This window comes from Petaurus breviceps, unplaced genomic scaffold (assembly GCF_028583685.1).
Source record: "Petaurus breviceps papuanus isolate PSGF00001 unplaced genomic scaffold, PetGlider_PUasm1.0 138, whole genome shotgun sequence".
Lineage (NCBI taxonomy): Eukaryota > Metazoa > Chordata > Mammalia > Diprotodontia > Petauridae > Petaurus > Petaurus breviceps.
The window spans coordinates 28,391,667-28,417,305 of record NW_027185694.1 but is presented as its reverse complement, the minus strand read 5'-3'; the positions used below and the strand labels follow the sequence as shown (position 1 = coordinate 28,417,305).

Genomic DNA, 25,639 nt, shown 5'->3' with positions numbered 1-25,639 from the left:
CGGATGCCGGGGACGCCAGGTCCTTCCGGCGCTGGGCCGTGGGTGGGCGGGGCTGCGGCTCCGGCTGAGGCGAACTACCCTCTCCGAGCGGCCTCAGGTGGGTGCTGAGGCGGGAGGTCCGGGCCGGCGTGATGGCGCGGAAGAAAGTGCGGCCGCGACTGATCGCGGAGCTGGCCCGCAAGGTGCGCGCCTACCGGGAGCTGAAGGCGCGGCCTCGGGACTCAGAGCGCTTCGCCCTGGACTACGAGACGATGACGCGGCCGCGCACCGGCCGCCGCCTCCCCCTGAAGGCCTGGGCCGACGTGCGGCAAGAGAACCGCCTTCTGCAGCTGCTCAGCCGCCTGCCGCTCTTCGGCCTGGGCCGCCTCGTCACGCGCAAGTCCTGGCTGTGGCAGCACGATGAGCCCTGCTACTGGCGCCTCACGCGCGTCCGCGCCGACTACACGGCGCCGGTGCGTGGGCCCTCCCCCTCGTGCGGGCCTCCTATCCCGGAGAGCCTCCCCTCCCTTTATTCATGGGGACTCTGGGCCCAGAGGGCAGAGGGGCCTTCCCCCAAGGTCACACCGCGAGGGAGGCGGTGGAAGAGCTTGGTGTGGAACCCTGGTCTCCGCATCTTCTCGATGGGAAGGCTCTCAGTTTTGGGGTCTTTTTTAATCCCTGTTGTACTTAGCATAGATTAATTTCTGCCTTACCTCTTTGTCACATTCCAGTTTGTATCATTTATTTGTAGATTTACCTTAGCAAGGTCCAGGAATAGAAGTTGCAGAGAGAAACAGGTTTTGATTCACGATAAGAAACATCTTCCTTCCTAATAATTAGTTCCTTAAAACTGCAACGGGCAACCTCTGGAGGAAGTGAATGAACTCCACAGCTGGAGGTCTTAAAGGACAGGCTGGATAACCACATGGTAGATACATAGAGGGAATTCCTGGTCATGTATGTGTCAGATTAGGTGTGATCAGAGGTCCCATCCGAGGTTTTATTATTCCATTTTTATTACTTAATTTTGATACTGTGGGTTCCCTGACTACCCTACCCTCAAGTGGTGGAAAAGGTTTGGAGCAGAGAGCCTTTATGTCACCTGATTGACCTCCCCCTCTCCTTGTCATTGCTTTCTAGAATTTGGATCATGGAAAGGCCTGGGGGATCCTGACCTTCCGAGGTAAGGAAAACAGAGGGCTAGAATTCTGAGGTTTGTATTTGTTCATGGGAGAGGAGAAACCACTATATACTTCATGGTGGCAAGACTGTGCCAGCAATAGTCACCCATTTGCTTCATCTTTTCCCCAGGTAAGACAGAGAGCCAAGAAAAGGAGATTGACCAGGTCATGTACCACGATTGGAGGCTGGTGCCCAAGCATGAGGAAGAAGCCTTTAAGAACTTCACCCCTAAGTCAGAGGAAACTGTCCGATTTGTGCCTTACCCTCCTTTGCTCCGGGCAATGATCTTTGCAGAACGACAGAAGCAGGGCAACCTCAGCACTGAAGAGCCCATGATAGATTTGGAGAAGAGAATCTTTTTTCCAAAGCAAAATGCCAAGAACCAAGCAGAAGGCACTCCAGTATAAAGGCCCTGAGCTGTTTGGTCATGTGCAGTGTGAACTTAGTAGTGCAACATCCTATTTAATGAAGAACTTCTAGAATTTCTGTCCTAGAAAACCAGTTTTATATTATATTTCTGTTGATGTATTGACTGATCTGAGCCCATGGAATTCTAAAAGAGTTTATTTGGTATTTTGTAACATCTGTGCTCCTTCACCATACCTCATCATACCACCAGAGTGTTCAGCTCATTTGGGCCTCTTGTTCCTTTCAAAAAGGTCAGAGGTGTCTTTGGGAGAGATTCCAGAGGCAAAGGTGCCTCAAGTGCTCTGTAGCACATTGTGTTTGTACCTCAGAGTCAGTGGGATATTCTTTGAGCTCCAAGGAGGAGTCCAGGTAGAGGCGTGATGCCAGCAGAACTACCCTGGGGCTTCGTCTTCCTTTACTGTTTCATTTTACCTTTCACTGGGAGCAAAAACTTGGTTCTGTACAAGTGCAAATAAAGGAAGGCAAACTCTTGCTGTCTCACTTGTCTGGTTTGTAAATCATCAAGAGCCAAACATGGGGAAGCTGGGTTTTCACTTGTGAGCTGTTGAGAAAGAAGGGCTTCTTGTGACTGTCTTGATCTATTTAGCTGAATGCTGAGCCATGAGGTGTTTGTGGACCTATCTCTGTTGTCTACTTGGGAGAAAACAGTTCTGCCCTAACCTGCTGGACTAGCTCATTTGGGAAGATGGCTCACAAATGCTAGGAGAGCAATATAGGATGATGGGTTATAAAGAACAGGATGTATGTAGGAAATTATAGGGGAAAGATACTGAAAGCTTCATGTTCCTTTTCTGCATAGTAACAGTAATCATAGCCTATTTCTATAGTGCTTTATAATCTCCAAAATCCTATACAGTAAACATTCATTAAAGCACCTACTATGTGCTAGGAAGTGTACTAAGCACTGGAAATAAGATTAGTATAAAGATAGTCCCTGCCCTGGGCAGCTAGGTGGTATAATGGAAAGAGCCCCAAGGCCTGGAGTTAGGAGGACCTACCTGAGTTCAAATTTGCCTCAGTTTCCTCATCTGTCAAATGAACTAGAGAAGGAAAAGCAAACCACCCTGATATCTTTGCCAAAAGAATCTCAAATAGGATCATGAAGTGTCAGATGTGACCAAACAGCAACAACAAAGCTTCTGCCTTCCAAGATCTTATAATCTAAGGGGAGACAACACAAGAGGGGTCAGGGTGGCAGGAGGGGGAAGATGGAGGTATCTGGTACCCTATGGGCAGAGGGGAACATCTTGTTTCATGTAGTTGAAACCAGGCAGAGCAGTTTCTGCCCTCCAGCCCTCTAATAGAGGAGGAAGCTGGCGACAAAGTTTAAACTAGCAGCCTGGTGGTTAGTTTAGAAGTGATGAGCCTCTTTGAAGGGCATCTGTTCCATGAAGTTGAAACCAGACAGATCTGCAGATAACATGTGGAGTGCATGAATATAGGCTTGAGGCAAGGACTTTTCATTTTTGTTTTGGTATCTTTGGTGCCTTAGTAGTCCATCAACATATTTTATTAAAGCACCTATTATGTATCAGGTACAGAGCTAGGCACTGGGGAACAAAGAATGAAACAGTCTCTGTTCCCCAAAAGCTTACATTCTATTGAGGGAGGCAATGTGAATATAATGAATATATAGTCATAGCTAACATTTATGCAGTGCTTTTGCTTTACATGTTATTTGATCCTGAGATGTATATGCTATTCTCTCCATTTTACAGATGAGCAAACTGAGGCTGAGAGGGTAAATGACTGGCCAGAGCCATAGCTAGTAAGTATATGAGGCAGTATTTAAACTGGTTTCCTAACCGCAGGTCCACTGCTCTTATCTACTATGCCACTTAGCTACCTACAAAATAAATACCAGGTAATTTCGGGAGGGAGGATATCAGCGGCTGAAAGGATATGAAAAGACTTCAAGTTCAAGGTATACATGAACTGAATCTTGAGGGGAGAAATGAGGTTCTCAGAAGTGATGGTAAGGAGGAAGTGAATTCTGCATGTGGGGTCCAGCTAGTGAGAAGCCACACAAAGAAACAGCAAGGCCAGTGCAGTGTATGGAGAAAAACAATGTACGAGGCTAGAAAGATTTGGCTAAAAGGGCCATGGTCAGACCATTAGGAAAATTATTTTGGAAGCTGTGTGGAGGATGGGTTAGATGGGGGAGAGACTGGAGGCAGGGAGATTAGGAGTAGTGCAGTACTCCAGGTGAAAGGTGATGGCTTGAACTAGTAATGACTTCACTTATGTGAGGAAAAAGCCTGTTCAACTCAGGCTGTTCAATTAGAGTTCAGGAGAAAGACTAGGATTATCTGGGAGTTACCTGCATAGAGAAGAAAAATCGGTGGAAGTTGATGAGGTCACCAAGTGAGAGAGTAGAGAAGAGGCCAAAGACAGATACTGGAGGTGCATTTACAGTTATTATAGAGGGTGTGATCAGAGTAATCAGGAGAACCAAGAGAGACAAGTGTCATAAAAACCTGGAGAAGAGAGATTGCCCTTCAAGAGAGTGGTCAACAGTGTCAGATGAAGTCCAGAGGTCAAATAGAATGAGCATTTGAGGAAAGGACAGTCAGATTTGGCAACTAAGAGATCACCAGTAACTTTGGATTGGGCAATTTAATTTGACTGACAGAAGCCAGATTGTAAAGGGTTGAAAAGTGAGTAAGGAGGGACGGCTAGGTGGTGAAGTGTGAATAGAGCACCAGCCCTGGAGTCAGGAGGACCTGAATTCAAATCCAGCCTCAGACACTTAACACTTACTAGCCCTGTGACTTTGGGTAAGTCACCCCAATTGCCCTCCAAAAAGCAAAAAAAAAGTAGAGTGAGTAAGGAGATGTAGACAGCTTTTTTTTTTTTAAGAGTTTGAAAGGGAAGAGAAGGTTTAGTTTTTTTAGTTAAGGTTTTTTGAAGATGGGAGAGATGTGAGCACATTTGTAGAGGATAGGAAAGATTTAAGATTAGAGAGAAAGATTCTGGAAGCAGTCTGCTGGAGAAAACAGGAAGGGATGGAATGAATGTTAAATGAAGAAGGGATGGCCTTGAGTGGGAAAAGGTCACATTGTTATCAGAGACTGGAATGATGTAGATTGCAATGGTTACATCTGCCACGTGAAGATTACTTTGGCAGCAGACTAGAGTGGTGAGAGATTTGAGGCTGGAAAACTAATTAAGAGGCTGTTAGCAATAATGGAGGCAAGAGGTGATCAGGGCCTGAACTAAGCTGGTCCCTGTGTGAGTGAAGAGAAGGGATTAGATGCAGGAAATGTAATGAAAGTTGAAATGTCGAGATGTGACAACTGATTGGTTATATGGGGTGAGAGTGAAGAGGGCAGGGTAATGCCAATGTTATGAACCAGACAGACTGAATGGATGGTGGTGAATTTGACAGAAATAGGGACATTTGGAAGAGGGAGAGTTCTTGGCAAAAGATAATGAATCCTATTTTGGCTATGATGATTTAAAGATTTCTTCAGGATATCTAGTTTGAAATATCCAATGGGCAATTAATGTTGCTTCAGGACTGATGATCAGGAGTGACTGGAAATGGAGATATAGAAATGGAAATATATATTATGTGTATAATATATATATGTGCAATAGATAAATACACACCCATTTTCTCTCTCTCTGCTCCTCCATCTCTCTTTCTCTCTATATCTGTACAGAGGTGATAGTTAAATCCACGAGAGCTGATGAGGTTATCAAGAGAGTGTAGAGAGAGAAAACAGAGGACCTAAAAAAAGACCATTAGATTAAACATTAAGAGATCACTGCAGGGGTGGCTAGGTGGCACAGTGAATAGAGCACAGGTCCTGGAGTCAGGAGGACCTGAGTTCAAATTCGGCATCAGATACTTAATACAAAAAACTAGGGATGTGACCTTGGGCAAGTCACTTAACCCCAATTGCCCTATCTTCCTCCCTCCAAAAAGCAAAAAACAATAAAAAAAAGATCACTGGAGAGAGAAGTTTCAGCTGAGTGAGATGAGGTCAGAAGCCAGATTGTAAAGAGTTGAATGAGTGAGAGGAAGGCAATGAGTGTAGACAGCTTTTTCAAGGAAGTTTACTGGAAAAGGGAAGAGATAAAGAACCATAGCTTGAAGGGATAATGGGACATAGTGAAGGTTGGGTTTCTGGGGAGACCTCCTGGAGATGTTTGAAAGAAGTAAGAAGGGAACTAGTTGATAGGGAGAGGTTGAGGATGAGAGAGTATGATTTCAGATGCTGTCTTCTGGAGAAGAGGGAACAAATGCATATGAAGAGGGTTTGTTCTTGGAATGTCCTCAGCTGAGCATGGGGGGATAGGAAAGGAAGATATGAAAGGCTTAAAGAGAGAAAGTTTGGAATAGCTGATGTGGGATAGAAAATCAATTAGGGAGAATTAACAGTATTGCCTTGACTTGGTCAAGGCCCAGTTGAGATTAGTTAACAGATTTGTACTGGTTCCAGTTAGCTTGATTTTGTGACTTCATCTAGGGTTGGAGGTTGGCAAAGCATGGGAGTCAAAATGACAAAGAAGCAAGGATTTTTAGATAGAGTTGAGATGGAAAAAGAAGGAAAGTTAAATCAGAGCAGAATGATAGCCTGGGAATATATTGAGGTAAATGGGGATCAGATGATAGTAACAGTAGCTAGCATTTATATAGTGTTTCCCATGTGCCAGGTGCTTTAAAATTATCTCATTTGATCCTCTTAACCTGGGAGGTAATTGCTATTTTTCCTACCACCACTTTCTTCTGGGGTCACAAAAAGTCGGACGACTGAAAAGGACTTAACAAAAGCAAAGAAGATACAGGTGCAAGCAGGAAAACCAGAAGAAAGTGGTGTTAGGAAAAGCCACAGCCAAGGCCGTATTTCGGAGCAGAGGGTGAGCAGGGTCAAGTGCTGGTGCCACGGCCCCCTTGGGCAGTCCCATATTCCTTATCACCGGGCACGTGGAAGTTTGCTGGGCAGATGATGAGAACGGCCTGTGGCAGCTAGTGGAAGACGACGAACAGGCGTTTAATAAATGTTAGGCCAAAGGTACACACTCCGGGGTGGGAGTGGGGTACTTATCATGGATTTACTGCGGTCCGAGCCCGCAGAAACAATCTTGTTCAAATCCCTCAGTCTACGGGGGAGAAAAGTCAGAGGTGTGAAGAGCGCTCTGCCCCAAACTGGAGAACTGGGTGAGCCGCCGGCACTAACCCCTGTCCTTGGAAAAGGCCGGTGGTCACCAAAGAGGAAACTGGTAGGGAAGGAGAAAGTGCTTCAGCCGGTCCTCCCGCACTAACTACCCGACTGTACCACGGGCTGTGCAGGGATGGGGGCGGGAGGCCGCACGGTCCAGCTTCGGAAACGGGGCGAAGGGAGCAGTTACGTCTACGTGACGGCTACCGAGCAGATGACCCCCAGTGCGCGGGACCCGCTCCCACACTGCCGCCCCGCAGGCGACAAAACGCGGGGCTGGGCCTAGGCCGCGCTCGCTCTGAGGGTCTGTTCTCAGGTGGGGGGCAGGCCAGGGGAGGAGGCGAGTCAAAAGGCCACGAAAACAAAGCCTAGGCCACCCTAAGGCTGCATCAAACCCCGGCGCGTCCACGTGGGGCGGGGCGGGGCCCTAAGGAGGCGGCGGCGGAGGAAAGCCGCCGTCCTCGCCGATTCCCGGCCGGAGCGGAGACCAAAGCCGGCGTGCGCCACGTGACGCGGAGCGCGGCCTCTTTAAGGGGGGGACCCTCCCCCCTCTTCCCCCGCCTCGGGCGAGCTCGCGCCCGCGCTCGTGCCCGCCGGCTCCCCCCACTGCAGCCTCTGCAGCTGCTGCCGCCATCATGATCTGCCTGGTGCTGACCATCTTCGCCAACATCTTCCCCTCAGGCAAGTGGCGGGGCGGGGCGGGGCGGGGCGGAGAGGCCGAGGCGAGTTGGAGGCCGGGGCGGGGCGGAGAGGCCGAGGCGAGTTGGAGGCCGGAGCGGGGGCTGGTCCCGGGGGTCCCTGACGCCGCTTCTTCCTGCCGCTCCCCTATCCCCTCCTGTCCGCAGCCTGGACCGGCCTGAATGAGCGCACCTTCCTGGCCATCAAGCCCGATGGCTTCCAGCGGCGCTTGGTGGGCGAGATCATCCGGCGCTTCGAGAAGAAGGGCTTCAAGCTGGTGGGACTGAAGCTGGTGCAGGTGAGCCCTCTCGTCGCCTCCTCCTCTGCCCCTCCTCCTGCTGCTCGGGGGCCGGCGCCGGCGGGGGCGCGGGGCTGAGCCGCCTCTGTCCGCAGGCCTCTGAGGACCTCCTGAGGGAGCACTACTCCGCGCTTCGGGACCGGCCCTTCTACAGCCGCCTGGTCAAGTACATGAGCTCGGGCCCTGTGGTTGCCATGGTGAGGACGGCTCGGCGGGGGGGGTGTGTGGCGGCGCGGTTGTGGACGGTGGCCCCCGGGGACCGCCGTAACCTCCCCGTCCCCCCGCTGTTCTGTCCGGAAGGTGTGGCAGGGGCTGGATGTGGTACGCTCTTCGAGGGCCCTCATCGGAGCGACCGACCCCGCCGACTCTTCCCCGGGCACCATCCGAGGGGATTTCTGCGTTGAAGTTGGCAAGTAAGACCTGCCGCCGGCGCTCGGTCACGGGCCCCTGTGCTCCCCCCGCACGCCCCCTTCTCTATGGTACTTTTCCTTGTCCTTTCTTGACAGAAACGTCATTCATGGCAGTGACTCGGTGGAGAGTGCCCGGCGCGAGATCGCGCTCTGGTTCCGAGCGGACGAGCTGCTCTGCTGGGAGGACAGCGCCGATCGCTGGCTGTACGAATAGCTCCGCCCTGCGCCGGCTTCCTCGGGGGTGCGGCTCGGAAGTCAGGCGCCCGAACTTCTCTCCGGGGCCACCATCAGAGCCATCCCTTTTAAACTCCTGCTTTACCCACGGAGGCCTGAGTAAAAGCTTCCGTAGGAACATCTTCCCCAGGCCGGCCCCGGGGTTGCCATGCCCCTCAAAGGTATCTGTGGGTGTTGTGTGAGGGGTTGGCTTTCTCCTGGTGAAAATGACCTGGGGATGGGGAGATACGGATCTGTGAGCTGCACTGATGACTTGGGGTACCGAGGCCAGTGGAGGTGTGGTTGAATTTGCATCTTATGCTCTCTTGGGAAATGGGAAACAGGAGATGTTTTTGGCAAAAATAATCACTGGGTAAATACCCAGTGCACCTTGCTCTGGTAGGTCTGCAAGTTATTTAGTAGTGAGTAGGGCTTAGAACATAAGTGTTTTGGTGTATGTCCTTCCCCCACCCCACAAATGCTTCTGGAGAACAGCACCATTCCCTGAGCCCTGCTGTCTCCCGGGAGTTCTATGTAACCTGAGAGGTCCAGCGACTTCAGTGGCCACGGTGGTCTTGAGTGGTTGGAGTGGACAGGATGTTCAGAGGGAATCATCCAGCTCTGGTGGCCAGGTCAGGCCCATTGAGCTGCAGCTCCTCTTCTACCCCCCGGGGCAGAATGTTCATAGCACAAAGGAAATGAAATAGCTTTTTAAATAATAAATCCTGTAAAATCTTTTTCTTTTCTCTTATTTTGGGATCAAGCATTATTGTGGAGATCAGGGTGTGAGGGGTATGTGGAAGTAGTCAGGTAGCCAGGGTTAAAGAAGGCTTCAGGGATGATTTAACACATTTATTACATACAGAACAGGTACATGGTTCAGTTGCAGGGCCAAAGCCTGGGGAGATTATTCCTACTGCCCTCTCTTTACAAGGACACCAGTCTCAGTGCTAACTGTGCAGCGTTCAGGCCTTCAAAGACACTTGGAAATCCTTTTGTAACATAAAATGAACTTTACATACATCACAGTGGAAAGATGGCAGGGAGAAATGGAGAAGCCAGTCAGCTTTCACCTTTCGCCACACAACTGAGCAGGGTGGGGATGGGCTCTAGACCTGGGGCTGCCCTCGATAGTGTGCTTCTCTTAAGAGGATGGTGGAGCCAGATGGGGGATGCTTAGGCTGCCCTGTACAGCTTTAGGAAGAGTGAGATTGGCAGCTGGGAGTCTCATAAAAATTCAGTCCTCTCTCCCCAGGAGCCTAAACGGCAACTCTGATCTGGGGAGGAGGGTGGAGCGAAGGATTAGACATAGCTAAGGCCTGTATAGCTCTGGTCATCCCCCGGGGCTGGTGGCCACTGAAGCACAGTCTGTGGAACTACTATTGAATTCGGCAGGCCACAGAGCTATGGGCCAGGGGCACCAGCTTCTTCCTGAAGAACCCATTGGGAGCCAAACCTCATCCCAGCTGAGCTACTCCCTTGTAACCTTCCTTCCCTCACCGCAGGGGCCTGGCCCAAGATGGCTCCTTTTCCTAGCTCCCAGCAGCAGGTATCTGCTCCAGGACAGCAAACCTCCCAGGCCAACCCTAGGCACTTAATAATGTGGCCAGGGAGCTCGGACTCTACAGGCATTCCTGCTCTGGGAGGACTTCTTCACACAGCACCTGGGCACACTGCTTTTATTGCCTTCAGAGATTCAAGGCAAGAGGCTGACCCCTGAGAGAGACAGTCCAGGACTGGTGTCCACTTTACACCTTCTGAAACCCTAGGAGGAGTGAGGAACCTGAAGGGAGCAGGGTGGCAGGTACAGTTTAAGCCCTGAGCCTGGGCAAGAGTGCAGCAGAGCTGAAGTGCAGCCAGTCAGGGCAGCAGGGAGAAGAACCTTGGTCACCTCATGCTCAGTGGCCTGTGGGAGGGCATCAGAAACCTGCGCTCACTGTTAGGTTTCCAACTGAGCACGTGTGGTGGGCCAAAGTCCAGAGCAGACATCTCTTTATGTGGAGAAGAATGGCTCCTAAGCCCCTGGATTAACTGGCCAGTATGACCACCAATAACCCTGAAGGCAGTGCTGACCCTCTCCTAGGCTATTTCTCTTAGCAGGGGCCAGAAGCCTAGGCCCCTAACATGCACAGAAATTCTAAATGAAATAGGGGTGGGGCAGGAGGAGAAGAAGGCCCAAAGTGGAGGAGTTCATTGGCATGATCCCTCCCACTGCCTGCAAGTGTGACTTGGTGGACAAAAGCCCAGATAAAAATGTGCTCCAGTAAGTCCCCTGGGTTGTCTGCTATTCAGCCTAGAATCCGGTGCCCCATTCATGCAAGACAGTCTGCCACAGGTCTCCAGCTCCTTCTCTGGCTCAGGTTGGCCCCTAGGATCCTACTGTCCTGTCCAATTGTCTACACTCCCCCACCTTGCTCTGGCATTCTCCATTCCCCCTTTCTTTTGGCCAAGTCTGCCACATCCTCCCCTCCTGCTTGTGAAGCCTCCAGTCCTATGGTGAAAGCTGCAAATGGAGAGGTTAGAAAAAGGGCAGGCAGGAGCTTCGGCCACCTGGAGGGGCTGGCTGCATCCCTGGCAGTGGGAGGAGGGCAGGAGTTCTGTATGTACACCTTGGCGTTCAGGCAGGAGGGATGGGGTGGCTGGCAAGCAGCAGGCTCTCACTCAGGAATGTAGGAGACCTGCCACACAATGATGTGGCTCCTCTCAGCCTTGGACAACATGGGTTTCACCTGACTGACATCCCCTGTATTCTCTTCTGATTCATCATCTTCTCCATCACCTGCAGAAAGGGCAGGAAGGCCTATGAAGAAGAGCACTTGGTGTCCAGAACAGCCTAATTCTGTCCCTGAGGAAGGAGTCCTAGCTGGGGCAAAGGCAGAGAAGGAGAGCACCCTCCGCAGCAGGGCCACCTACTCACCGATCCGGAAATCAATGTAGCCTTCACCACCACTTAACACAAGCACATTCTTCAGCTTCTGGCCCTCTGGGTCCGAGGCTGCAGGGCCAGGGTTCTCTGAGGGGCTGTCCAGGACACTGCCATTGAGGGTTGCTAGTACATTCCCTGTGAAAGCAGAGTGGGCTTCAGGGGAACATTCAGAGTTCCCTTCCTAAGACTAGGTGGCAGATGTAGCAAAGTGATTCAGGTCAGGAAGAGCAATGTGGCTTGGGGCTGTGTACCTGTAAGAGGCATGTGTGTTCTTACCTGGCACAGAGACAAAAAACTTGACAGCATCCCGGTGACCATGGAAACACAGCTGGGCCTGTGCCATGGAACAATAAGGGATGAAGCTGCTGGCTGACCTGTCACTACTGTCATCTCCATACACATGGATGATACCACCAGGCCGAGGTCCCTCCCCCGATGTGGGGGATGTCTTGTTGGCTAAAGAAAGAGAGAGAAGATGGGATAAGTCTTCTTCCTCCAAGGGACGTGGGTCCCCTGGGGTTTAAGAAGAGAAGTTCAGAATGACCCAGTCACCCAAGGTGGAAGGGTGGAAGACTGGGGCAGCAGCCAGCATGGACAGCTGATGGCATTCCCCAGGCCAGGGTCAGGCCCAGGTCCCAGGCTGGGCCATTTGTAGAACCAAACAACTACAAGAAAAGGTTACTTGGACAGAAGAGGGCTAAACTAGGCATATCCATCCCATTCAATGATGAAAAGTGCTCTTCACCCTGCTTCCTGGACAGAAGCCTCTGACTATCAGGACCCTCTTTGGAGCCAGACTTACCACGGAGCCCGAGGAGCTGACCACGGTGCAGGACAACCGCTATGTAAAAAGGAGAAAGAAGCTGTTAGGGGAAGCAAGAAAGGATCAAGCCATCCCAGCAGAAACTATAGGCTGCTGCTCTGTACTGTGGGAAGGTGAGATCAGGAATAGAGACAGAATTACTGGGGACCTGGAGACCCATTTCTGCCTTACCACTAGGGCACCAGAGAGACCTCGGGTAGGGGAGGTACCAGGGCCACTGGACAGTGGCAGCTGTCCATATGGTATAGCAGAGGAGTATGGAGTTAGCAACTTTCTGCAGAGAAAGCTGTCTAGCCCTGCCCCCTGGAATCAACAGTGCCTCAGACCCAGGCCCCGAGACCACTTACTCTCAGTTAGTGGGATGGAGATGACAACACCGTTGCCAGTGCCCACCCAGAGACGGTTGCCTGCGATAAGAAGAGCTGTGATGCGAACGAAGGAGAAGCCTAATTTGCCAGTGCCTGAGTGTCAGAGAGAAGGGCAGAATCAGTGAGGTGAGGGTAAGCACTCATTTTGAAATTACAGCAGCCCCTCCCTCAGTCCAGCCCAAGCTTCTCACCTAGCATCTTGCTGACATAAGGTTCAATGTCAACATCCTGCAGGTGTTGATGGGTGTGGGCATGGTAGAGCCGCAATGTAGAATCCAAGCGGATGGACACCCACACACCATCGCCAATCCATGCCAACTGCCGCACCTGACTCTCCCGTCGTGGATGGGCATCAAATGACTTCTGAAGTACAAATACAGCCACAGGTTGGTCTCCTAGGACACAGTGCTGAAGCTATCATGGCTAGGCTTATCACACTTTATGGCAGGCAAGCATCCCTAACTCTTCTCCCTCTCCCTCTTCACTCTGTTTCTAACTGGTATGTAGGTCTGTTCGAGCAATCCATTTTTGCTGTGGTCAGGCTAATCTTCAGCAGTATGAATCGAGGAGAATAAGGAGTCCTTATGAATTCCCAATCTGACTCCCCTAAAGTTCAGTTACAGAGATAGCTTCTACTGGGCTTCCTGACAGCTTAGGCCAGAGCCCACAAACCCCAGTGCTGACTGCTCACCTCTATCTGCATCGTTTTTGGCTGGATGACATGGACCTTGTTCTTGTAGCCACACCAGACCCGGTCATAGACGACAGCCATGCAGCGGATGGAGTGGTGTGGGTGGCCGAGATCCATTAGATGGTAGTTGCTGAGGTCCCACTGGCCATCTGGAGAGAAATCCCAGAGCTCAGAGACTGATAAGGCCAAAAAGCCCTGCAGCTGCTCCCATTACATGGAGTCTGAGAGGAGGGGCTGGATCAGCTCATAATGCATAGGACAAGGTTTCCATCAACCTCCAAAGACCACCATGCTTAAAACAGGCACTGACTGAAGGTGGGGAAGAGATTCTGTGGTGGCCATTTTGTGACTTACCCAGGGCCTTAGACTCATCACCTCTCAGAGAGGCAGGGAGAGGGCCAGGGTACCTTTGTCCCTCTTAATTCCAGGACCAATAACCCTGTTCCCATCCCTGGCCTCACCTTCCCCACGGTGAAAGATGGCCAACGTCCCATCTGCTAATGCTACCAGCACACGGCCTTTTACATGCCTGCAAGAGAAATCTTAGTTAATCAAGAACTAGGACCCAACCAATCTCAGGAATAGTGGTAGCAATTCTGACCCGACAAGGGATGTGGAGTGAAGCCTTGCTTCTCCCTGCTTTCCGTGGCTCCTTAAGCAGGGCACAGTCAGGCTCAGGATAGAGTGAATGGTGACTGGACACCTGGGCTTCAGCGGGAGTTCCCTGCCACCCCCAGCCAACCTGTTTACTCTTTTTCCCTGGAATGTACTTACACTAGGCTCAGAACAGAGTCCTTCAGCTTGATGGAATGCAGACACTTTTTCCAGTTGGCCACTGCTGAGTGCACATAGAGCCTGGGAGGGGGGAAAGGTGGGCAGGAGAGTGAATGACTTCAGTCTCCAAGCTTGCCCCCAGCTCCAATCTACCTCCATGGCAGCTTTTTCTCCAGGCATATCACTGGCTGTGTTCCACCCCATACCCCAACAACAGGACATACCAACCGTTCTGTGCTCCCAGCCACATGGTGGGAGCTGCACTGGTGCCCGCTACACTGGGGTCCCCAGCTGCTTCCTGTTCTTGTTGTGTGGCGCTGGGGTCCACCTTCGGCCCATTGTCACTAAAAAGGCAATGGAAAATCTGTAGAATAGACTTGTAGTTTTTTCTTAAAAAACTTAAACTTTAAACTTTAGAGTTATCCTAGGAAAAGGAGCCAGGCCCTTAAAGCTGAGCTAGGTTAGTGTAGAAGGGAGAGCTTTATCATGATATGCTAATCCCCCACTTTAACTGAAGTCCCTGGTTCCCCTCAAGCAAGCTCCCCACTCCCTGTTGTCACCCTGGGTAGCCAAAGCCCTGTTCAATGTGCCATTCCCTAGGAGATGAGCCTTTAGCTCCTCACTGCTTCACACGGCTCAACCTTACAATCTCTCGGCAGAGAAGGGCACCCAACTCTCCGTGGAGCTGCTGCAGAATCCCCACCTGCTTGGCTGGCTGCTCACAGTCGGAGTCGGGGCTGGATCAGTGAAGACATGCTCAGTGAGGGTTCCAGGACGAACAGAGGCCACCTCTGTCTCACTGGGTCCTGGTTCCGACACCTCGGTGGCTTCTGTTGCTTCCTCTGTGGATTGAGACTGATTGATCTTCCCATTGCTGACAGTGGCTACTTCACCTAAAGAAAACAATGAGAAGTGCTAGTGTCAGGTAAGATGGAGGAACAGTCATTAGAGGAAAAGGGGACAAATGAGGAGTGAAGGTCAGGCTACTTCAGGGGAGGGGAAGGAGGGGAGAACCATGACATAGACATCACAGTGTTAGTCTGTGAAGCCTGGAGGATTCCAGTTGATCCCCTAGAGCTACAAGAGAAGCTGAAGAGGAGACTGCTGCTTTGGCTGGCCTCCATCCCCAGGGACCCAAAAGCTCTATAAGAAAAGCCAAGAGTTTGAGCATGCACAATAAATCCAGAACCAGTGACTCACCCTGCCCTTTGTCCAGCACAGGGGTATCTCCACGAGAGGAACAGTTGCTTCGTGGCACATTACATCGGGTGGCACAACCCACCAGTGTGATCCCAGCTAGGACCCCATCAGCCCCTGAATCCTCGGGGTTCATATCACCCTCCAGGAAGATTTCACCAGGGGGATAGTCAGTGTCACTGGCCGCTGAAGGGGGGAGATTGCCAACAATAATTTAGCCGTATATCTGATTCTGTGGACAAATCTTATATCCCATCACATATGCTCTAAAGTTATATGTCCACTGCCCACCTTCAGCCCCCATCCCCATCAACTCCCTCTGCCCAGGCAGACACCCCTCTACCAGAGATTCAGCTTCCTATGTTAATGAGCTGACAAATCCTTTGAATCACATTCCCAAGGTCCCAGATTGAAAGGCACATGTTCTTTCAGAATATAAATTGAAGCTTGGTCCTATGCCAATTTCAACCACCTTTCTCCCCCCAGAAACTTAAGGTGTGACCACTGAAATTGCTCCCACTCAGCTCACAAGGAAGCTATGAGATCTGCTAAGTTTCTCAATAGGAGGGAGAAGTGATGGGAGGCCAAAGGCTTCTACAAGGGGCTGAATTTCCTTGTGGACTTTAGCCACAAGTCTTACTGAGTCTGGTTTCTTGTTCTCAAGAACAGAAGGATAAAGGTTAAACTGTCTGAGGGAAGGAAGGAAAGCACTGACTGGCTGAGTTACAGGTTGGTGGGTGGGGGACGAGAGTTGAATTTGCTAAGGGAAAGTGAGGGAATAATTCCCTAGCCAGACTTTATCCAGGGGAACTTTTGTACCTACCAGGAATACTGGAAATGCAGAGAACATGGGCATTGCAAACAGTAAACTGGTCCACCACTGTGCCTGGCTGGTTGGCGTCAATGATTACCACTTTACTTGTGGTCAGGGTGCTGGTGAGGATCCAGACTCGACTGGAGGGGGCATCCACCTCATGCAGCTCCTTCCCCTGCAGAGCACATACACAAGCTGCTCAGAGCTCCAGATACCATTTCAGACAAAACAGGAAGCAGCAGAAGCAAGACCAAGTTATTAGACAAAAGCTAGACAAGGATGACCCAAGGAAGACCACTCAGAGCTCACAGCCTCTGGGAAGTTAATCAATGGTCATGTGATCCATCTGAACCAGTCCTCCTATTCCCACCTGCCCCATCCCTTCACACACTCGACTTCCTCCAAGAAGCAGGATGAAAAAACTAGCTTCGATGGCAGGAAACCTGGAGGTCCCCCCAAGCAAGAATTAAGAGAACTCCCAAAGCAGACTTGGCGCTCTGGCACCCAGCTAAGAAATCAGAGGTCAACTGACTACACCATAGATGGTTAATAAGAGGTATGTGGACTAATTCTAGTTCATATATGTGCAGAAGGGGGAAGGAAGCCAGTTCTGAGGTCCTGACCTTCTTCTTTTCTGGAGATGTGTGATTACTCTTGTTCTCTCCTTCCACTTCACGGTCACAGGTCAGAGGGTCACGACCCAAAGATGGCTTGGTTCCATTCCCAGAGTCTTCTTCAGTTGGCTTCCATCCACTCAGATTGACCCCAGCTGCACACCATAGCTGGAGGGAAAGTAAATAGAAAAGATGAAGATGCTAAGGCTTGGCCACTGAAAAAGGAGAAGATATATCAACATGTCAATCCAATCCTTACTTCAAGACCTTCAGTAAGAGGAAACACATTAGCTCCCAAGGCATCCCACTCCACCAGTGGAAAGTTCAAGTCATTAGAAACCTCTTCCTGACATCAAGCCCCAATTTGCCCCTTTGCCCTTTAAAAACACTTCTCCTTGACCTATCCTCCGGGGCCTTCCACAAGAAATCTAATCTCTCTTCCACACAACTGTTCTTCAGATACTTGAAGAGGGTTATCATGTCCCCACTCTGAGTCCCTTCTCCAAGCTAATCATTCCCTCTCTTCTTGAACTCAAAGTCCCTGACCAGTTTCACTGTCCTCTGCTGGGTGCTTCCAGCTTATTGAGGATCTTCCTAAAATGTGTCACTCAAAATTGAAGGTGATACTCTAGATATAGTTTTGCAGGGTAGGGGGTAACAGTACTATCACAACCCCATTCAAAGACATCATGATGACAGTCTTAATATGACCTAGGATGAATGTGTCATGTCACACTGTTTGTTACCTTGTTCTGAGCTTGACGTGCATTCTTGCACTTTTGAATCCAAGTATACAACTTTATATAAATCTCTCTTAAATTTCATCTTCCTGGCTGAATGTTCTAGCCTGTCAAGATATTTTCTATTCATCAAATATTTCTTTAATATGTTCTAGAATTCTGGGGTAGAGACAAGGTGGCAGAGTAGCAGGAAGCACAGCGAGAGCCCCTCCTCCCCTGAACCCCTTCAAACAGATGTAGAAAATGCATCGGAACAAATCCTGATTGGGGTATCCATGGGAAAAAAAAATTCTCTTTGCAGCCCAGGTCTGAATAGGGAGGCACACAAAGAACAGCTCCAGAAGTCTGCCTGCCAAAGAAGCCTGGAAGGCTTGTCCAAGCTGATGAAGAGGAAAGTGAGCAGGTCCCAGAGAACCATAAAGAGAATAATAGCACATAAGGACAAACAATGTATGACCACACATGTTTGTAGCAGGTGTTGTGTTTTGTTTTTCTCAGTTGGGGGAGGGGGTGAAAGGCAGAAGGTGAATTTTTGCTGATTGAAAAAAAAAAACTTGGGGTGGCTAGCTGGCACAGTGAATAGAGCACTGGCCCTAGAGTCAGGAGGACCTGAGTTCAAATTTGGCTTCAGGAACTTAACATTTACTAGGCACAGGGTTGTTGGAGAATCAAATGAGATCACTATAAAGTGTTAAGCACAGTGCCTGGAACGTTAAGAGGCACTGAACACACCCTAGTTTCCACTCTCTTCCCTCTAGTTTAGGTTGTGACTTCTGACAATCATCATGATTTCTGAAAATCACCACCAGTAGCTCAGCAATCACATCTTCAGTCCCTGCCCTTAAGAAGTTTTTATTTTCCTAGAGGGATATATATTATATACATAGTCTAAGAGACACAAGATAACTAAAGGTGGGAGACAGCACGAATACTTTCAGGATCGAGAGAAGTTCCAACTAGGAAGTGGGAGCTCTGCTGGGCACCAAAGGAGTACACAGAGAGATAGGAGAGGGCTTAGGACACAGCTCTGGGGGGGGGACACTTAAGGGATGGATAATGGATGATAATCCAGGCAAAGAAAATTTAGAAGTGGTCACCCAGGGAAGAGAAGCACAACTACAGAACAGAAAAAGGAAAGTTAAAGAGAGAAAAAGAGCATCTAGGAAGAAGGAAGGTTGACAGCGTCAAAAGCTACAGAGACAAGTAGGATTAAACTGAGAAAACTCTATTCGATCTCACAGTTAAAAGACAGTTAGTAACCTTGTAAAGAACAGTATCAGGGCTAGGGTCATAAACCCGGCTGCAAGGTGTTTGGAAGTGAGAGATGAAGAAATGGAGATGATGAAAATAGTTAATTCTTCCTGATATAGTGCAGACGTGGCGGGGGGTGGGGGGGAGGAAGGAAGGGAGAAAGCACTTAAAGGAAATGACAGGGATGGGATCCATGACATAAGCTGATGGGTTGTTCTTGGCAAGGAGAAGGAACTGTATTATCTTCCTCAGAAATCAGAATAAAGGAATTGGCGGGGGCGGTCTCTCTTTCAGATCCGCCATCACCGGGTGGACCCAGTGCCACGATGCAGATCTTCGTGAAGACTTTGACGGGGAAGACCATCACCCTTGAGGTTGAACCATCTGATACTATTGAAAATGTCAAGGCCAAGATACAGGATAAAGAAGGTATTCCACCTGATCAACAAAGATTGATTTTTGTGGGCAAGCAACTGGAAGATGGACGTACTTTGTCTGACTACAACATTCAGAAGGAATCTACCCTTCATCTTGTTCTGAGGCTTCATGGTAGTGCCAAGAAGAGAAAGAAGAAGTCTTACACCACTCCCCAAAAAAACAAGCATAAGAGAAAGAAGGTTAAGGTTGCTGTTCTGAAGTACTATAAGGTTGATGAGAATGGCAAGATTAGCTGCCTTCGACGAGAATGCCCTTCTGATGAATGTGGTGCTGCAGTCTTTATGGCTAGCCATTTTGACAGACATTATTGTGGCAAGTGTTGTCTAACCTACTGTTTCAACAAGCCAGAAGACAAGTAAATGTATATGTGTTAATAAAAAAAAAGTCAACTAAAAAAAAAAAGAAATCAGAATAAAGGTGAGGATGAAGAGGGTTGTGGACAAGGTATGGAAAAAAGGAGCTCATGTTATATTGACTATTTTCTCAGGAAAGTAAGAGGTGATATCCCCTGCTGAAAGGCAATGGGGGTGGGGAAGGGTGATGAAACTTGTTTAGAATCACTGCTTTGGAGAATTAGTCAAATCTAAGAAAAATTTAAAAATTGCTGTGCTATGGTGAGAGCCCAACAGAGATTACATAACATAAACCTGTGGATCACTAAAGCATGAGAATAGCACACCAGAGAGGGTGTTTGGTGGGGGGACCTCAAGGTTAGAATTTGGTAAAGAGTGAACAACAAAAGGGTAAGGAAGAAAGGAAGAATAAAATATAGGGTATAGCTGAAGTGGCTGACTTAGAAAAAAAGGCCACAACAGGGCTGTCATAGACTGGGAAAACAGGGAGAGATGGAGGGACTGGGCATCCTAGTGAAGGAAGATAATATGGTCAGATATTTATTAAGTAATGATGAAATCTAAGTTATTAACATAGATAAAGGGCTGAGGATCTTGCTTCCAAAGAGTATGAAGAACAGGGAGATTTTTTTGTAGCAACCTGCAGGGAGTGTGTAATGTTTGTCTTTCTGCCAAGATGTAGTAACAGATATTCTCAAAGTGCAATAATACCCATGGTTTCAGCTGTCTTTACACAACTGTACAAAGTATATGTAACAAGCAGGGTAAATTGGAGAGCCTAAAGTAAAGAGGCAAATCTGATACCACATGTATCTCTGAGACTTGGTGGAATAGGTCTATAACTAGAATATGGTTCTGGAACAGTATACCTTGTTTAAAAAAAGTAACTGGATAGGTAAAAAGGTGGGCATTTAGGGTTAGTTAGGGTAGTCATGAATAAATGAATGAAAAAGCATTTGTCAAGTGCTTACTATGTGTCAAGCACTCTGCTAATGCTGGGGATACAAACAGACTGGATGTGTGGCTATCTGAGGAGACTCTCTTTTTTCGTTTCTCTACCCCCAGCATCTACATGTTTGGGTTATAATGATAATAGCTAAACTATATATCCTACTTGAAGGTTTGTAAAGTGCTTCATATATACTATCTCATTTGATTCTTATAACTATTCTATGAGTTAAATATTATGATTATCCCCCTTTTACAGATAAGGGAACTGAGGCTGAAGATGGATTAAGTGGCTTGCCTACGGTCCCACAGCTGCTAAGTGTCTGAGGCAGGATCTGATCTCAGGTTTTACTGACTCCAACACCTGGCTTCCTTAACTGGAATCACAGTTTGATGTGGCAGAGAGTTCATAACATCTCATGGGGTAGTGTCTGACTACCTCACTGCACTAAATTAAGCCCATCTTCCACCTTTGAATGTCCCATTAATATCAGACTTTTCACCTAAAGTCAGATCTCCAAAGATTCTAATATGGATTTGCATTCACTGTAGCAAAGACAAATAACCTACAAAACAGGGTGAAGAGGAAAAAAATTTAAGAATCATTGAACTATCATGAACACCATGACCAAAAAAAGAGCCCATATACTCTTTTTCAAAAAATCTTAAAAGAAAACTGCCCAGATCTCTTAGAAGCAGAAGGCAAGGTGGAATACAAAGAATCACCTCTTGAAAGAAACCCCAAAATGAAAACTCCCAGGAACATTACAGTCAAATTTCAGAGCTTCTAGGTCAAAGAAAAAATTCTGCAAGCAGTTAGAGAGAAAGAAAAGTACTGAGGCAACATGGTTAGGATCACAGATGATTTAGCAGTGACCACCATGAAGGGATCAAGGCCTTGGGATACGATGTTCCAGAAAGCTTACAGCCAAGAATAACTTACCCAGAAGAATGGAGCATAATGCTATGGGATTTTAAAAATGGCTATTTAAGAAAATAGAGGACTTCCAAGCATTCCCAATGAAAAGAACAGTGTTGTGGAGAAACTTTGAAGTTCCAACACAAGAGTGAAGAGAAGAAAAAAATTAAACATGAATGAACAATGATAAAGGACTAAACAAGGATAAATTGCTTACATTCAAATACAGGAAGATGATAAGTATTCCCTCTGAACTCTAGCATCAGAGTCCACTGAGAAAGTCCAAATAGACAAAGCCTAGGAGTGGTTTTTCTTTTTTTTTTTTTGTCTTGTGGGTCTTAAGAAAAGAATGGAGGGATGGCTAGGCGGCACAGTGAATAGAGCACCAGCCCTGGAGTCAGGAGGACCTGAGTTCAAATCTGGCCTCAGTCATTTAACACAAAAACTAGCCGTGTGACCTTGGGCAAGTCACTTAATCCCAACTGCCCTACCTTCCCCCTCCAAAAAAAAAAAAGAAAAGAAAAGAATGGAAGAGGAGGGAAGAGGAATAACCTGGTAGGGATAGGAAGCAAAGAAAGGCTATGGAAAATTATCTCATATAATGAGAGTACATAAGTAGACATCTATATAAACAAGGAAGAGAAGGTGGAGGAAGTGACTAACACTTGAATGGTATTCTCATTTGAACAAGTCAAAAGAAGGAAGAATACACACACACACAAAGTTGGGTCCAGAAATACACTTTACACAAGGAAGTAGAAAGGAATGGGTAAAAGGTGGGGAGGTGGAACTAAAAAGAGGGCAGATTAAGAAAGGGATTACTCATAAACAAAACAAATTCTATGGATGTGCAAAAATATCTATGGCTCTTTTAGATGTGGTAAAGAATACGAATCTGAGGGATGTCCATAAACTGGGAAATGAATAAAACTACTATATATAAATGTGATGGAATACTATGGTAATGAACTCTTATCAGTGTCATGGCCAACTGCAGAGGACTAATGAGGAAACAGAATGAGACAAATATGTTTTAAGAAATAACCAATGCTAGAAATTTGTTATGATTATACATGTATGCAGTGGTTTTTTTTTTTGTGTTCTCAAAGAAGAAAAGGGGTTGGGGTGGGAGCATGAGAAGGCAGATCTTGGCCGATTAAAACAAACAAATATATATAATATCCATATTATTTGTATTTTTAAAAAACTGGCCAACCAAAATTCTTGAAGATTCATGATGAAACATGATGCCCATCTTCTGAGATAGATGGTTTCAAAGTACAGGCTGAGACATATTTTTTTAAGACATGATAAATGAGAAATGTTGTTTTGCTTGACTATACACATATGTAACAAGGATTTTGTTTCTCATGTTTTCTCAGTGGAGGTTGGGGAAAGAGAAGTGGGGAGAGGAGGCTGATCTTTTAATTTAAAAAAATATAAAATTCTATAAATTCTATAAAATTATGTCTAACAGAAAGCTCGCTGCTGTCTTTCCCTCTGAGAGGCAGTCACCAGCCGGTTAATAAACACTCCTATCAAATTATAATTGGTTTTGCTGTCTTGCTTTCTCAGTTGTCCACTACAGAGTTAAGTAACTTGCTCACACAACTCATAAGTGTTTGAGGCCACATTTGAACTCAGGTCCTCCTAACTCCAGGGCTGGTGTTTTATCCACTGTGCCACCTAGCTCCCCCTTTTGGATGTATTTTTGACAGCCTTCAAAAGATGAAGGAACTAATTAAGGGGAATTGCTTTTCTGGACTAGATTTCTTGCTAACCAAGAGAACCAGGAACATGCAAAGAACTGTCCATTCTATCCTAGAATTTGTGCCAGGGAAGGAAAAGTCAGAAACACCTTGTATTTCTAAATTTCTGGATCACAGATTTTAGAGACTTCCAGACAAGATGGCTACCTGAACAGTAGCAGGCAGATCAGGCCCATTTTTAGCAAAAGCCTAAAAATCTGCACCATTAAGATTCAGAACTGATTAAAAAAATCGAGTGACCAACTACAATGACTCTTCATACCTGAGAACTGCAGGTAAGGTCAGACAGAAGCCCACAGGCAATCAGAAAGAAGGCTGCCAGCAAAGCCAGTGACAAGGAAGGCAAACCAGCAGACTGCCAACACACCAAGAGATGATCAGAGACACCTGGAGCCTTTATGGAAGCAGCAAGAACAGCACTGACAAAATCCTATAGGAAGGACCTAGCAAGTGAGTGGGAGCTGGCTTGGCTACCACGCCACAACATGTCATGGCTCTAAGGTCCCTAGCACTTGGTTTTGGGAGGACTCTGAAGACCCAGGGCAGCCTAATCCCAGTAGGTGGAGGTCAGTGCAGGTACACGGGTGACTCAGGTCTGACCAAGCAAGAATTACCTTAAAGGCGTAGTAGGAGATAGGACATAGCTCTGACACAAAGACCTAATTCAGGAACTAAGGCTGGAGAAATTGGGAAAATCCAATAAACCTCAATAAAGAATTTTGGTAAACCCAAACATGCCCCAAAAACCTCAACTCAAGAGAGAATTCCATGACAACTGTAAGCACAGATTTACAGGAAAAATGGATTTTCCACAAGTATTAAATGAATATTCCAAAGAAATGAAAGCAACATATAACAAAAGAAATGAAAATGTTGGAGGAAAGAATTAGAAAGAGAATAAATAAATAGCTTAGAAAGTGGTAAACCTGGTCCAAGTAACAGAATTCTTGAAAATTAGAATAAGCCAAATAGAAATCAATGACTCAATGAGGCAACAAAAACTATTAGAACAAAATAAGAACACTAAGAAAACTGAAGAAAATATGTTATCAAAAACAATTAGCCTGCCAAATAAGGCAAGGATAAATAACTTAAGAATCACTGACTTGGGTTGGCCAGGTGGTGCAGTGAGTAAGAGCACCGGCCCCAGAGTCGGGAGACCTGGGATCGGTTCCAGCCTCAGATACTTAACACCCACACAAAATATTTATTTGTTATTTGTCTTTGCTATAAAATGCCTTACCCCATTTTATTTTTCCAAGTCAGTTTAACCTTGAGCAAGTGACTTAACCCCAATTGCTTAGGGGTGGCCAGGTGGCACAGTGAGTAAGAGTGTCAGCCCTGGTGTTGGGAGACCCGGGATCGGTTCTGGCCTCAGATACTTGGCACCCACACAAAAGTAACTGGCTGTGTAACCTTGAGCAAGTTACTTAACCCCAATTGCTTTAAAATAAAAAAAAGACTCCCTAGCTGACTCCCTGAAAATCATGATTAAATTACAAGAAATCATAAATGAAAACTGTTCATATCAATTTGAACCAGAGGGAAAAGTGTAGAACGAAAGACATCCCCGTCTGAGGAGTCTCCCCATCTGGACCTTGACCTTAAAGGTGGCTAGGTCTACTCTTACTATCTCCCTGCTTATCTTGGATATCAACTCCTTATAACACATTTTCTTTGCCTTTTCCAAAAAGATCATTTTCGTTAGAGAAAAAAAAAACAAGCAAAATAAGAACTGAGCAGTTCTACTCACTTTTCCTCCTTTATCATACCACATATATCTCAAGCACAGCTCCCATCCCTTTCCCAGCATGCTCCCCCACCCCCCCAAACCCTTTTGGTTTTTCTTAGCATTCTTCACCAGCCTCAGTTCATCTTGAGCTCCAGCATTCTTGACACTATTCCTAAAAGTCTGTCACATATCTGGATTTATTCTCCATTAGTTAGGCGGTGCAGTGGATAGTGTCAAGTCTGGAGTCAGGAAGACTTGAGTTCAAATGTGGCCTCAGACTCTTGACCCTAGGAAAGTCATTAAACCTTGGTCTGCCTCAGTTTCCTCCATCTGTAAAATGCAGATAATAATAGTATCTACTTACAGGGTTGTTGTAAGGATCAAATGAGATAACAATTGTAAAGTATCTGACACTTTAAGCAATCTCTATACAAACATCAGTTATTATTATCATTACCACCAACATCACTGTTATTTTGTTTCCAGCTGATGCATATCCAGGTCTCAGTGTGAACAATGAATCTTCTGAAGTGATTGCATGTGCTTAAATTTGCACTATTAAAAGTTATAACTATGTAAAATTTGATAACAGGGGAAGGAATAATTGTAAGCAAAATGAATGTCTTGATTATGAAGTGAGGACTAAGAGGAAAAGAAAAGAAGTGTAATAGTAGGGGGTGCCCATCAAGTGGCAGGCTAAACAAATTGTATCATATAAATGTAATAGATTATTTTGTTACAAGAAGTGATAAAAGAAATGATTTGAGAGACTCCTGAAAAGTAGGAACTGATGAAGAGTCATAAGCAGAACCAGAACAATTTATACAAGGACAACAATATGAAGAAAAACAACTTTGAAAAGCTAAGAACTCTGATCAAAGCAATGACCAATCGTGTTTCCATGTCACCTATCTCCTGACAGACA

General features: G+C 47.1%; 4 protein-coding genes across 31 annotated transcripts in view; 3 read left to right on the top strand and 1 right to left on the bottom strand.

The window, feature by feature from the left end:
- The first annotated feature begins 17 nt into the window (after positions 1-17).
- Positions 18-2,060, top strand: MRPS34 (mitochondrial ribosomal protein S34). The gene is made up of 3 exons (XM_069062658.1): positions 18-452; positions 1,120-1,162; positions 1,291-2,060. Exons 1-3 carry the CDS (start codon positions 132-134, stop codon positions 1,566-1,568), a joined length of 642 nt encoding a protein of 213 aa, XP_068918759.1. The 5' UTR covers positions 18-131; the 3' UTR covers positions 1,569-2,060.
- A 5,192-nt stretch (positions 2,061-7,252) lies between these two features.
- On the top strand, positions 7,253-9,094 carry NME3 (NME/NM23 nucleoside diphosphate kinase 3). Its single transcript, XM_069062673.1, has 5 exons — positions 7,253-7,439; positions 7,604-7,734; positions 7,830-7,931; positions 8,035-8,147; positions 8,241-9,094. Exons 1-5 carry the CDS (start codon positions 7,394-7,396, stop codon positions 8,356-8,358), a joined length of 510 nt encoding a protein of 169 aa, XP_068918774.1. The 5' UTR covers positions 7,253-7,393; the 3' UTR covers positions 8,359-9,094.
- Positions 9,095-9,196: 102 nt separating this feature from the next.
- MAPK8IP3 (mitogen-activated protein kinase 8 interacting protein 3) overlaps positions 9,197-25,639 on the bottom strand; it is an 80,878-nt gene continuing 64,435 nt past the window's right edge. For 27 of the 28 annotated variants that reach the window (XM_069108948.1, XM_069108962.1, XM_069108974.1 and 24 more), the window contains 14 exons: positions 16,574-16,732; positions 15,960-16,125; positions 15,140-15,322; positions 14,643-14,832; positions 14,164-14,283; positions 13,940-14,020; positions 13,627-13,694; positions 13,166-13,314; positions 12,666-12,837; positions 12,454-12,567; positions 12,086-12,124; positions 11,560-11,739; positions 11,275-11,418; positions 9,197-11,136 (listed from right to left, as the gene is read on the bottom strand). In XM_069108948.1, coding sequence (XP_068965049.1) covers positions 11,015-11,136; positions 11,275-11,418; positions 11,560-11,739; positions 12,086-12,124; positions 12,454-12,567; positions 12,666-12,837; positions 13,166-13,314; positions 13,627-13,694; positions 13,940-14,020; positions 14,164-14,283; positions 14,643-14,832; positions 15,140-15,322; positions 15,960-16,125; positions 16,574-16,732 — 1,887 coding nt within the window. In that variant the 3' untranslated portion in view covers positions 9,197-11,014. Of the gene's footprint in view, positions 11,137-11,274; positions 11,419-11,559; positions 11,740-12,085; positions 12,125-12,453; positions 12,568-12,665; positions 12,870-13,165; positions 13,315-13,626; positions 13,695-13,939; positions 14,021-14,163; positions 14,284-14,642; positions 14,833-15,139; positions 15,323-15,959; positions 16,126-16,573; positions 16,733-25,639 lie in introns of those variants that run through there. The other variant, XR_011163237.1, reaches the window with a different exon arrangement.
- Positions 18,802-19,399, top strand: LOC138141807 (ubiquitin-ribosomal protein eS31 fusion protein-like). Its single transcript, XM_069062664.1, has one exon. It carries the CDS (start codon positions 18,882-18,884, stop codon positions 19,350-19,352), a length of 471 nt encoding a protein of 156 aa, XP_068918765.1. The 5' UTR covers positions 18,802-18,881; the 3' UTR covers positions 19,353-19,399.

Excerpts from the sequence above, each read along its gene's own strand:
- LOC138141807 (XM_069062664.1), top strand. The coding sequence starts at position 18,882 with ATGCAGATCTTCGTGAAGACTTTGACGGGGAAGACCATCACCCTTGAG.
- MRPS34 (XM_069062658.1), top strand. The coding sequence starts at position 132 with ATGGCGCGGAAGAAAGTGCGGCCGCGACTGATCGCGGAGCTGGCCCGC. Across the intron at positions 453-1,119 it reads GCGCCGACTACACGGCGCCG|AATTTGGATCATGGAAAGGC; the intron begins GTGCGTGGGCCC and ends ATTGCTTTCTAG. Across the intron at positions 1,163-1,290 it reads GGGGATCCTGACCTTCCGAG|GTAAGACAGAGAGCCAAGAA; the intron begins GTAAGGAAAACA and ends TCTTTTCCCCAG.
- NME3 (XM_069062673.1), top strand. The coding sequence starts at position 7,394 with ATGATCTGCCTGGTGCTGACCATCTTCGCCAACATCTTCCCCTCAG. Across the intron at positions 7,440-7,603 it reads CGCCAACATCTTCCCCTCAG|CCTGGACCGGCCTGAATGAG; the intron begins GCAAGTGGCGGG and ends TCCTGTCCGCAG. Across the intron at positions 7,932-8,034 it reads CGGGCCCTGTGGTTGCCATG|GTGTGGCAGGGGCTGGATGT; the intron begins GTGAGGACGGCT and ends TCTGTCCGGAAG.